The sequence below is a fragment of the Harmonia axyridis genome, chromosome 7, assembly GCF_914767665.1.
Source record: "Harmonia axyridis chromosome 7, icHarAxyr1.1, whole genome shotgun sequence".
NCBI lineage: Eukaryota > Metazoa > Arthropoda > Insecta > Coleoptera > Coccinellidae > Harmonia > Harmonia axyridis.
Window position 1 is genome coordinate 1,272,758 of NC_059507.1, and position 12,617 is coordinate 1,285,374.

The 12,617-nt window shown below is 35.9% G+C and overlaps 1 protein-coding gene across 7 annotated transcripts in view; it reads left to right on the top strand.

Annotated features, from left to right (window-relative positions):
* Window positions 1-12,617, top strand: part of LOC123683881 (protein PALS1) — a 74,732-nt gene that overhangs the window by 50,274 nt on the left and 11,841 nt on the right. For 6 of the 7 annotated variants that reach the window (XM_045622856.1, XM_045622859.1, XM_045622860.1 and 3 more), the window contains 3 exons: window positions 873-1,004; window positions 3,703-3,945; window positions 6,891-7,107. In XM_045622856.1, coding sequence (XP_045478812.1) covers window positions 873-1,004; window positions 3,703-3,945; window positions 6,891-7,107 — 592 coding nt within the window. The remainder of the gene's footprint in view (window positions 1-872; window positions 1,005-3,702; window positions 3,946-6,890; window positions 7,108-12,617) is intronic. The other variant, XM_045622857.1, reaches the window with a different exon arrangement.

Consider the following 12,617-nt stretch of genomic DNA (forward strand, 5'->3'; position numbering starts at 1 on the left):
AAAACTAAGAACCAAAACAATTCATGGAAAAAAAAAACATTTATCATTCTTGTGAAAGCACAGTGCCATATTATTCAAAAAATGTTGAAGCATTTAAAAGTCTTAAGGGAAAATGTTGTAGAGGCTGCTTTTTCCAAACTTCCATGAGGAATTCAAAGCTGACCGGCAAATTTCAATATTCTAAATTGTTCCATATACATCCTAAATTATATTACAGAAACACTCTGTATAGATCCAGCGGAATATATGCATGGATCCTTATCCAAAAACAAAGCTAAGATATTTTAGTCCAATTTTATTTTTATTTCGTATTTTTGGAGCTATTTTTTTTTCAATTATTGTATCTTTTCTCAATTTTTTCGTGATTTTCTGTTTATTTTTTGGATACTAGGTAGCATATGACCGACTTTTAGTGGTAACATTCAATGAAACTGACCAGGAACTGGCCAATTTTATTTTTATTTCGTATTTTTTCGGAGCTATTTTCTTTCAATTATTGTATCTTTCCTCAATTTTTTTGTGACTTACTGTTTATTTTTGTATTTTTTTGATACTAGGTAGCATATGACCGACTTTTAGGAGTAACATTCAATGAAACTGACCAATTTTATTTTTATTTCGTATTTTTTGGAGCTATTTTCTTTCAATTATTGTATCTTTCCTCACCTCAATTTTTTCGTGATTTACTGTTTATTTTTGTATTTTTCCGATACTAGGTAGCATATGACCGACTTTTAGGAGTAACATTCAATGAAACTGACCAATTTTATTTTTATTTCGTATTTTTTGGAGCTATTTTTTTTTCAATTATTGTATCTTTCTTCAATTTTTTCGTGATTTTCTGTTTATTTTTTGTATTTTTTTGATACTAGGTAGCGTATGACCGACTTTTAGGAGTAACATTCAATGAAACTGACCAGGAACGTGCCGTAGATGTACCGGATAATTTTATAGAAAGAAAAAAAACTCCCCCAAAATATCCTATATCAGCTAATGCGGTCAAGGTAAAGACGAACACCACAATATACAAATCCACTTTCTATTCTATCGTAGATGCATGCTTGAAGAAATTTGATACGATTAGAAATAACACCCCATATAATGAGTAGACTACTAGATATTAACCACTTTATCGTTGAAAGTACTATTACTTATCTACTACTAAAATATCACATTTGATGGAATCTGGTAACTATGAAGAAAAAAAAATTAAAGCATCCTTTATCGAAATGGGAAGTCATATTAGGCAACTGAATTCGTTAAAATGATGCCTTATCTTTTATTCAATCAACAGAAGGCACCCATATGTTGTTTTTTCAACTAAAAGTATCTGTCAATTGGTTTGCTATAATCCAGAAGTTTGGAAATTCGTATTTCAAACAGAATATCATCAAAATAATTAATTTTTGTCTCTTACAATATACAAGGTGTTTCTAAATCGCAGGTAAATATAAAAACGACAAATTCTAGGGATCATTTCAAGAATTAAAGTCCTATAAACAAAGGCTTTGTTATTTCGAAATACAAGGTGTTAAGTATGATTTTTTCAAGTTTTTTTCTCATAGCACCTTTCCGTCGCAAGATATTTAGCTAAAATTTGCGTAGATATTTCAATTTGAAGTTTACATAATGTGATTTGCTAATTTGAACCCAAATCTACAGGGTGATATTTTTTCTGGAACAGTGCCAGCATCTTTCTTCCAGAACTTTATTTTTTGGTGAACTGCTAGTAGTTTAGAAAAATATAAACAGAAACTTTGGTCCAGTACTACACTTTTTGGTTTTTTGTAATTTTGTCGTAATTGCTACGGATTTCAAGGAAAAATTCAAACAATTCTCTAGTAATCTTCAGGAAAATCCAAATTATTATAAAGATCCAGTTAGAGAGCTGTGATGAAAAACAAAAACGAAGCGTTTTATAATAATCTTTTTTGAATACTGCTGGAAATAAATTCCAAAAAAATTCTAAATTAAAATTATGGGACTTACACACCTCAATTTTAGTCAAGAAATCCCTCTAGAACAGGTACTTCTTATTCTTAGAACTCCTTCCCGTCATAAAATTCATAAACGGAACCTTTTTTACGCGAAACAAACCTGTTGGTCTCCTCCAGTCATTGGTATGCGTCACAGCGGAAGAATTCAATGGAGACCTGCTTCTGTACAGGTAGGTAGTACCGGAAAGGGATTACCTTGCATTTCCGGTCGACGGTTTTTACCATTAACAAATCGCTTTAAAATAAACTCTTCCATTGAATAGATTCACCACATGAAGTTGTGGTCTCAGAGTGATAAACAGAGGCAGAGGGAACATACGCAAATTTTGGGTGTCCACAACGTGGTTTTATTGATTTTGCTAATGACTAATCTCTGAACTGAAGGCATTTTCGTAGTCTACGTTATCGAATCAACCGATATATTGGTATAAATTCTTTAATTTTTCCTAACAAAAAATTTTTTTCAAGGCCTAGGTATGGAAAATTTGAGTCAATTTTTTCGACTAAAAATTTTCGGATAATTGAGGATCGTTTATTTCGACACCGCTCACCGATTGTTCGTAGGTCCCACAGTTTATGAAAATTTTGAAAAAACCCGTAAATTGAATTTCTACACAATAATTGATTTTGAATAAGGATAACGGGTGTTGCGATAACTAAAGGGTGTTTTTTTTAGAGATATATAACTTTAAATTGCAATAAAACAACGATGGATTATTCGATTGGCATGAATTTTATTTATCCGCAAGATAGTCTTGTGGCATTACATTTTCAATATGATTTCTGGCATATAACCGCCACGGCTGGCTCGGATGTAGTCCAATCTGGACGTCCAATTTTCGATGACTTTTTCCAACATTTGTGGCCCTATATCGGCAATAACACGGCGAATGTTGTCTTCCAAATGGTCAAGGGTTTGTGGCTTATCCGCATAGACCAATGACTATACATCGCCCCACAGAAAGTAGTCTAGCGGTGTTCAATCACAAGATCTTGGAGGCCAATTCACAGGTCCAAAACGTGAAATTAGGCGGTCACCAAACGTGTCTTTCAATAAATCGATTGTGGCACGAGCTGTGTGACATGTTGCGCGGTCTTGTTGGAACCACAGCTCCTGGACATCATGGTTGTTCAATTCAGGAATGAAAAAGTTAGTAATCATGGCTCTATAACGATCACCATTGACTGTAACGATCTGGCAATCATCGTTTTTGAAGAAGTACGGACCAATGATTCCACCAGCCCATAAAGCGCACCAAACAGTCAGTTTTTCTGGATATAAGGGTGTTTCGACATACACTTGAGGATTAGCTTCACTCCAAATGCGGCAGTTTTGTTTGTTGACGTAGCCATTCAACCAGAAGTGCGCTTCATCGCTAAAGAAAATAAAATGGACGTAGTGCGCGATACGTATTCCGCACAGAACCATTATTTTCGAAATAAAATAGCACTATTAGCAAGCGTTGTTCAGACGTGAGTCTATTCATGATGAATTGCCAAACCAAACTGAGAATAAATCACTTGACAGCTGTTAAATCGGTTGCCATCTTGAACAGTAATGCCAACTTAAAGTTATAAACCTCGAAAAAAACACCCGTTACAAGATTCGAATCTTTCTCTCTTTCTTCTCTAGAGTTAAATCTCGGAAGTAGAATTCCCCCCATTTGTATTTTCAGCAATTCCTTCATTTCATCATTCATTACAGAGTGGTCTTAACGGAACTGCGACAACCCCAGCTCAAACACCAAATTCAAAACCTGTACCACCTCCAAGAGATCATCTTAAGATAGAGAAAGATGGACGGCTAGTCAACAGAGCTCCTGCACCACAACTCCCAGCGAGGATAACAAATAATAATAATAATAATATCACCTCCATCACACCGGCCACGCCTACGGCGGTGACTGAACCCACCAGGGAACAACTGAACAGCATCAAAAAGTATCAGGTGAGAAATCTCCACAACGATTTTATTAGTAGAGTTAGGAATTTAGGGGTGTTCTAGCCTTGGGGCAGTTGGTGTTTGCCTGCCTGGCAGATCTCACAAGTAAATATAACAGGCCAATTGAAAAGTCCTCTAATAAAACACATTTTTTTGGCAAAATTCGATTTTATTATTCAACATAGTTGCCTTCGAGGGCGATACAGCGATTATAACGATCTTACAACTTTTCGATACCATTTTTCTAGTACGATTTGTCTTTCGCTTCAAAATAGGCCTCAGTTTCGGCGATTACTTCTTCATTGGCGCTAAATTTCTTTCCATCGAGCATTCTTTTGAGGTCTGAAAACAGAAAAAAGTCGCTGGGAGCCAGATCAGGCAAATACGGTGGTTGCAGAAGCAATTCGAAGCCCAATTCATGCAATTTTGCCATTGTTTTCATTGATTTGTGACACATCGCATTGTCTTGATGAAACAGCACCTTTTTTCTTCAAATGGGCCTTTTTTTAACGATTTCATCCTTTAAACGATCCAATAACGTTATATAATAATCGCTGTTGATGGTCTAGCCCTTTTGGAGGTAATTAATGAATATTATACCTTGCGAATCGCAGAATACTAATGCCATAACCTTGCCAGCTGACTGTTGTGTTTTCCTCGCTTTGGATTCGGTTCATCGTGTGCAGTCCACTCAGCTGACTGTCGATTGGACTCCAGAGTGAAATGATGGATCCATGTTTCATCAATTGTCACATATCGACGCAAAAATTCAGGTTTATCGCACTCGAACAGCTTCAAACACTGCTCAGAATCATTAACACGTTATTGCTTTTGATCGATTGTGAGCTCGCGAGGCACCCATTTTGCACACAGCTTTCTCATGTACAAATATTCGTGAATGATATGATGTACACGTTCAGATGATATCTTCACAATGTCTGCTATCTCGATCAACTTCACTTTACGGTCATTTAAAATTATTTTTTGAACTTTTTTGATTTTTTCGTCGGTGACAGCCTCTTTTGGGCGTCCACTGCGTTCGCCGTCTTCGGTGCTCATTTCACCAAGTTTAAACTTAGCAAACCAATAAATGATGGTAATGACGGAAACTCTTCATTAAGCCAAGATTTTGCTTCAACTGTATGTTTTCCCTTCAAAAAGCAATATTTTATCAGCACACGAAATTCTTTTTCTCCATATTTTTCAAATAACAAAAGTAGCTACACTCACAACGCAATATCTCACAAACTAATGGTCGGACTGCTGTCAAATTTTGACACATATCGTTTGAAGGTTGGTACTAACTAAAAATCATATGGATTTAATACTAGCACCGCCATCTATGCATCAGACCGGGGACCTTTCAGTTAGCCTATTAATAACAATTTTAAGCTTTATGCCAAATTTCCTCCAAATCAAAATCCTTGGTGCGCTCCTGAGTGGTGTTTTCCTTGATTTATTTCGCAGAATGATGAAACCTTGGCTGACCTTGTTGAAATTTTAACAATAACACATTGTCACCAAAAACTTTCCTTTAATGAAGCTAAATTATGATTTTATTTTCACTTCGACCTAAAACCTAACGCATATAGATATCCCTGAAACAATCACCTGCACACTTTTGTCAATAATTTCCCAAACGTGTATAGGTCAAACTCCCACTCAATGAATAAAAAACGTTATCAGTGGGGAGCAATAATACTTCAAGTTTTTACATCACTATCAACAATGCACAGGTAATAACAATATTGGCTTGTTTAGACGATTACGAAACTCGATATCTTCAATAGAGAGATGTTTGTCAAGTTGTGGTGCATTTAGTATAAACATTTATTTTGATGTGAAAATTCAGTGATTGCGTCGATAATGAGTTCTGTTTGTTTCGATCCAGAGGATAACTTGAGCTTTAGAGAAATAGACCAGGTTAGAGGTAAAAACGATGGATAAAATTATCACTAGTCATGCGTATGAGGTTATAATCTCAATTTGATTTGTGAAACAGTGAAAAACTCATCACAATATATCAGATACCGTTTTTTTTTTCAATATTGGGTATTTCCTTTCCATTTTTATTTATTTCCGTGAGTTATTTCATAACAATTTTTTTGTGAACATAAGAACGGGGCTTGAAATTGTGATTGTAACAGGCCAATTGAAAAGTCTCCGGTCTACCACAGAAAAACACATTTTTTTGGCGAAATTAGATTTTATTATTCAACATAGTTGCCTTCGAGGGCGATACAGCGATTATAGCGATCTTCCAACTTTTCGATACCATTTTTTTAGTACGATTTGTCTTTCGCTTCAAAATCGATCTCAGTTTCGGCGATTACTTCTTCATCGGCGCTAAATTTCTTTCCAGCGAGCACTCTTTTGACGTCTGAGAACAGGAAAAAGTCGCTGGGGGCCAGATCTGGCGAATACGGTGGATGCAGAAGCAATTCGAAGCACAATTCTTTCAATTTTGCCATTATTTTCATTGATTTGTGACACGGCACATGTTCTTGATGGAACAGCACTTTTTTTCTTCAAATGGGGCCGTTTTTTACAATTTCATCCTTCAAACGATCTAATAACGCTATATAATAATCGCTCTTGATGGTCTGGCCCTTTTGGATGTAATCAATGACAATTAAACCTTACGCATCCCAGAATACTGATGCCATAACCTTGCCAGCTGACTGTTGTGTTTTCCTCGCTTTGGATTCGGTTCATCGTGTGCAGTCCACTCAGCTGACTGTCGATTGGACTCCGGAGTGAAATGATGGAGCCATGTTTCATCCATATCTTCACAATGTCTGCTATTTCGATCAACTCCACTTAACTGTCATTCAAAATTATTTTGTGAACTTTTTTATATACGACTACAAATCTTAATTAGTAATTATGTTCGTCCCTTTCATCTGAATAATATAATCTTGATCAAATTCAAATCAATCAAATTTTCTCAGGAGCAAATTCGGAAGAGGAAAGAAGAAGAAGAAAGGATAGCTGCTCAAAACGAGTTCTTGAATAGATCGCTGAGAGGTTCTAAAAAACTACAGGCGCTGGAAAATAGGATTCAAGGAACGATCAACGATGCCTATTCAGATGATGAACTGGTGGAATCATCAGGATCCATCACACCGACAGTGGCGGCGGAAAAAGAAATCGTCCACACCACATATGGTATGTACCTATTGACTTTCAGTTAGGGGTTGTGTACTCACTTGGATATTGCAACAGACAACTATTCATATTTTCATCTAGAGGTACAAACTATATTCACTAATAACTCAAAAACATAACCTAACCTTCAACCATAGAAACTTAACCATATAGTGTCGCCATCTATATTGGGGATATGTCGTATGAAGTTTCTTGACTCAATATTACGTCTCTGGTTTTCGCTGGGTTTTTCCTTGTAGCATTTCTGCATTTCTCATGATATTCAGCTGAAATTTGACACATATTATAAGACCACTACTAATTTAAACATTGAAATATATACAACTATTTCTGAACGAGCTCGCAAAGGCTTCTGATCAGGCATCAACATATTCTAGAATTATTTGTCTAATGATCCAACATTCAATTTCATAAGTGACTATGAAGAGGTAATATTGAATCGTTCAGTACATTTGAAAAGAGCATTAGCCCTCTGATGGTTTTTTTTTTCATTTACAAACATATTGAATTGCTTATTCCAAATATTCGCTCTGATTTACTTGTTGAGTAATAACCATCGTTGATACTGCCTGAAAGTATGTTGAATCTTACTCATATACAACAAGCTAAAAATCTGACTGCGTGTCTCAATTTATTGATACAAATTTTATCATCAAACAGACCTATCACGAGTATTTTCACGATAAATCTGGAACTGAATTTTGCATTTCCCACAACAAGATACGATGCTACATTAGGTTATCCCGATTTAAACCCAGATGTAAAGCCAGAATTCTACGTGACTAATCTGGACTATTCCCAATTAGAGAAACTTCTGGACAAAAAGGGAACCAGTACTAGTTACCGTGCTGATGCTAAATACTTGATCATAACAGAAAGTTGGCCAAATTTAACTGGAAACGTAGAGTTGCATCATGCTTCAAAGGCATTTTTTTTCGACCTTATGAAATGGAATTCATGTTGCTCCAACATCGAAACAATTCATCATGACCCATCGAACACAACATCAGTTGATACCTTCTTGACTGAAATGAGTACCCAAAATATCAAACCATCCACTTTGGTATTTTGTGCGAAATTCATAATATGGCGGCCTTTTAAGAACTGTTTTGATTGCACTGATAATAAAGGAATCATCTTCGATGTAACCTACATGTTTGCTGATCATTACAACGTAAACATTATCCATAAAATATGTAAAACAGCTGGTTGTCCAGAATATTTCAACAACCCTTCAGATTATGACTGCAGCTTTTTAACTACACCATTTCTTGTCGATGAATCATTGATGGGTTTCTATCCACAATGGGTGGACGATTATGATGTCTGGTGGGTACCAAGACAATCAGAAATTCCTCCTTGGAAATACATTTTCAAAGCTCTTCCTGATGACGTTTGGCTTGCTTGGATTTACACCACAATTCTGATATCTCTACTTAACTGGATCACGAAAAAAATCCTCAATAGGAATCACAACATTCGTCGAGTTTTCGAAGTGGCCAGATTTACTTTCGATATTTTTCTGGAACAAGCAGTAAATGTGAACATCCATCGCACATCTGAAATGATCTTTTTCGGCATTCTGTTCTACACCGTATTTTTACTGAATACCGCTTACAAAACGCATTTTACTTATCTGTTATTGGGACCAAACTACTTTGCGCACTCAATTTTGACTGTCCAAGACGCTGCTAACAGTGGATTATTTGTGACATATACAGCGCATCTGAAAGAGAACATCATCGAGCTGTTTCCAGATTTAGGAGAATACTTTTCATCACACTACGTTCATAGTAGCGAGGAAAATTGGACCACGCTAGTCGCTCATAATAAAAACACCATAGCTTACAAGTCCTTGACTTGTGCCAAGTATATGAAACGTACGTTTCAAGATGAAAATGGAAAATCTTTGATGTACGCGCTGGAGAAACCTAGACAAAAATCCTATTACTTATTTTATTATTTAAGAAGCAATCCTTTATGGTCTCGTTTTCCAGACTTTATAAATCAACTTAGGGATCATGGTTTTCTTGAAATTATCGAATCAAAATATTCTACTGGCAGAGCTGGCATAACTTCTGAAGTAGAAGATGTATCTAAATTGACAATGAGTCATATGCAAGGACCCTTCGTAATTTGGATACTCGGAATCTTGACTGCTCTATTTTTCTTCATTTTAGAATATATTCATAGCAAAAGCTTTTAAACAGGCATCAGTATTTTCTAGAGTTATTTGTCTAATGATCCTGCATTCAATTTCGTAAGTGACCATGATGAGGTAATATTGAATCGTTCAGTACATTTGAAAAGAGCATTAGTTCTCTGATGGTTTTTTCATATAAAATTGTTCATTCCAAATACTCGATCTGAATTTTTGTTGAGTGAAAACCATCGTTGATACTGCCTGAAAGTATGTTGAATCTCACTCATATACAACAAGCTAAAAATCTGACGGCGTTTCTCAATTTATTGATACAACTTTTATCTCCAAACAGACCTATCACGAGTATTTTCACGATTGATTTGGAACTGAATTTTGAATTCCCCGCAACAAGATACGATGCTACATTAGGTTATCCCGATTTAAACCCAGATGTAAAGCCAGAATTCTACGTGACTAATTTGAACTATTCCCAATTAGAGAAACTTCTGGACAAAAAGGGAACCAGTACTAGTTACAGAGCTGACGCTAAATACTTGATCATAACAGAAAGTTGGCCAAATTCAACTGGAAATGTAGAGTTGCATCATGCTTCAAAGGTATTTTTCTTCGACGTTATGAAATGGAATTCATGTTGCTCCAGCATCAAGAGAATTCATCATGATCCATCGAACACAACATCAGTTGATACCTTCTTGACTGAAATGAGTACCCAACAAACAAAACCATCCACTTTCATATTTTGTGAGAAATTCAATATATGGCGTCCTTTCAAGAACTGTTTTGATTGTACTGAAAATCAAGGAATCATCTTCGATGTAACCGAGATGTTTGCTGCTTACTACAACGTTAATGTTGTCTATAAAGAGTGTAAAGAGTTCGGTTGTCCAGAATATTTCATCAACCCCTCAGATTATAACTGCAGCTTTTTAACTACACCATTTCTTGTCGATGAATCATTGATGGGTTTCTATCCTCAATGGGTGGACGATTATGACGTCTGGTGGGTACCAAGACAATCAAAAATCCCTCTTTGGAAATACATTTTTAAAGCTTTGCCCGATGACGTTTGGCTTGCTTGGATTTACACCACAATCCTGATTTCTGTACTGGATTGGACCACGAAGAAAATTATCTACAAGAATCACAATATTCATAGAGTTTTCGAAGTGGCCAGATTTACTTTCGATATTTTTCTGGATCAGGCAATAAATGTGAACATCCATCGCATTTCGGAAATGATCTTTTTCGGCATTCTGTTCTACACCGTATTTTTACTGAATACCGCTTATAAAACGCATTTTACTTATCTGTTATTGGGACCAAACTACTTTGCGCACTCAATTTTGACTGTCCAAGACGCTGCTAACAGTGGGTTATTTGTGACATATACACCGCATCTGAAAAAGAACATCATTGAGCTGTTTCCAGATTGAGGAGAATACTTTTCATCTCACTTCATTTATACTATTGAGGAAAATTGGATCACGCTAGTCGCTCATAATAAAAACACCATAGCTTACAAGTCCTTGACTGGTGCCAAGTATATGAAACGTACGTTTCAAGATGAAAATGGAAGATCTTTGATGTACGCGCTGGAGAAACCAAGGCAAAAATCTCATTACTTATTCTATTATTTGAAGAGTAACCCTTTATCGTCTCGTTTTCCAGACTTTATAAATAAACTTAGGGATCATGGTTTTCTTGAAATTATCGAGTCAAAATATTCTACTGGCAGAGCTGGGATGACATCTGAAGTAGAAGATGTATCTAAATTGACAATGAGTCACATGCAAGGACCCTTCGTAATTTGGATACTCGGAATCTTGACTGCTTTATTTGTCTTCATTTTGGAATATATTCAAGGCAAAAGCTTTTAAACAGGCTTCAGTATTTTCTAGAGTTATTTGTCTAATGATCCTGAATTCAATTTCATAAGTGACCATGATGAGGTAATATTGAATCGTTCAGTACATTTGAAAAGAGCATTAGTCCTCTGATGGTTTTTTCAACATTTACAAGACTAATCAATTCATCATTCAAAATATTCGCCCTGATTTTTTTGTTGAGTGATAAGTTTCGTTGACTACAGTCAGAAAGTATGCTGAATCCTACTCATATTGAACAAGCTCAAAATCTGACTGCGTGTCTCAATTTATTGATTCGAATTTTATCGTCAAACAGACCTATCACGAGTATTTTCACGATAAATCTGGAACTGAATTTTGCATTTCCCACAACAAGATACGATGCTACATTAGATTATCCCGTTTTAAACCCAGATGTAAAGCCAGAATTCTACGTGACTAATTTGGACTATTCCCAATTAGAGAAACTTCTGGACAAAAAGGGAACCAGTACTAGTTACCGTGCTGATGCTAAATACTTGATCATAACTGAGAGTTGGCCAAATTTAACTAAAAACGTAAAGTTGCATCATGCTTCAAAGGCAATTTTTTTCAACATTATGAAATGGAATTCATGTTGTTGCGACATAGAAGGAATTCATCATGATCCATCGAATACAACATCAGTTGATACCTTCTTGGCTGAAATGAGTACCCAACAAACAAAACCAACTACTTTGATATTTTGTGTGAACTTCATATGGCAACCTTTTCAGAACTGTTTGAATTGCACTGAAAATAAAGGAATCATCTTCGATGTAACCGAGATGTTTGCTGCTCATTATAACGTCAATGTTTTGTATAAAGAGTGTGAAACGCTCGGTTGTCCAGAATATTTCATCAACCCCTCAGATTATAACTGCAGCTTTTTAACTACACCATTTCTTGTCGATGAATCATTGATGGGTTTCTATCCACAATGGGTGGACGATTATGATGTCTGGTGGGTACCAAGACAATCAGAAATTCCTCCATGGAAATACATTTTCAAAGCTCTTCCTGATGACGTTTGGCTTGCTTGGATTTACACCACAATTCTGATATCTGTACTTAACTGGACCACGAAAAAAATTATCTACAGGAATCACAATATTCTACGGGTTTTCGAAGTGGCCAGATTTACTTTCGATATTTTTCTGGATCAAGCAATAAAATTGAATATTCATCGCACATCTGAAATGATCTTTTTCGGCGTTTTGTTTTACACCGTATTTTTACTGAATACTGCTTTCAAATCGCATTTTACATATCTGTTGTTGGGGCCAAACTACTATGCTCATTCAATCTTGACTGTCCGAGACGCTGCTAACAGTGGGTTATTTGTGACATATGCAGCTCATCTGAGAAACAACCTTATTGAGCTGTTTCCAGATCTAAGAGAATACTTTTTATCTCACTTCGTTTATAGTAACGAGGTAAATTGGACTATGCTTGTAGCTCAT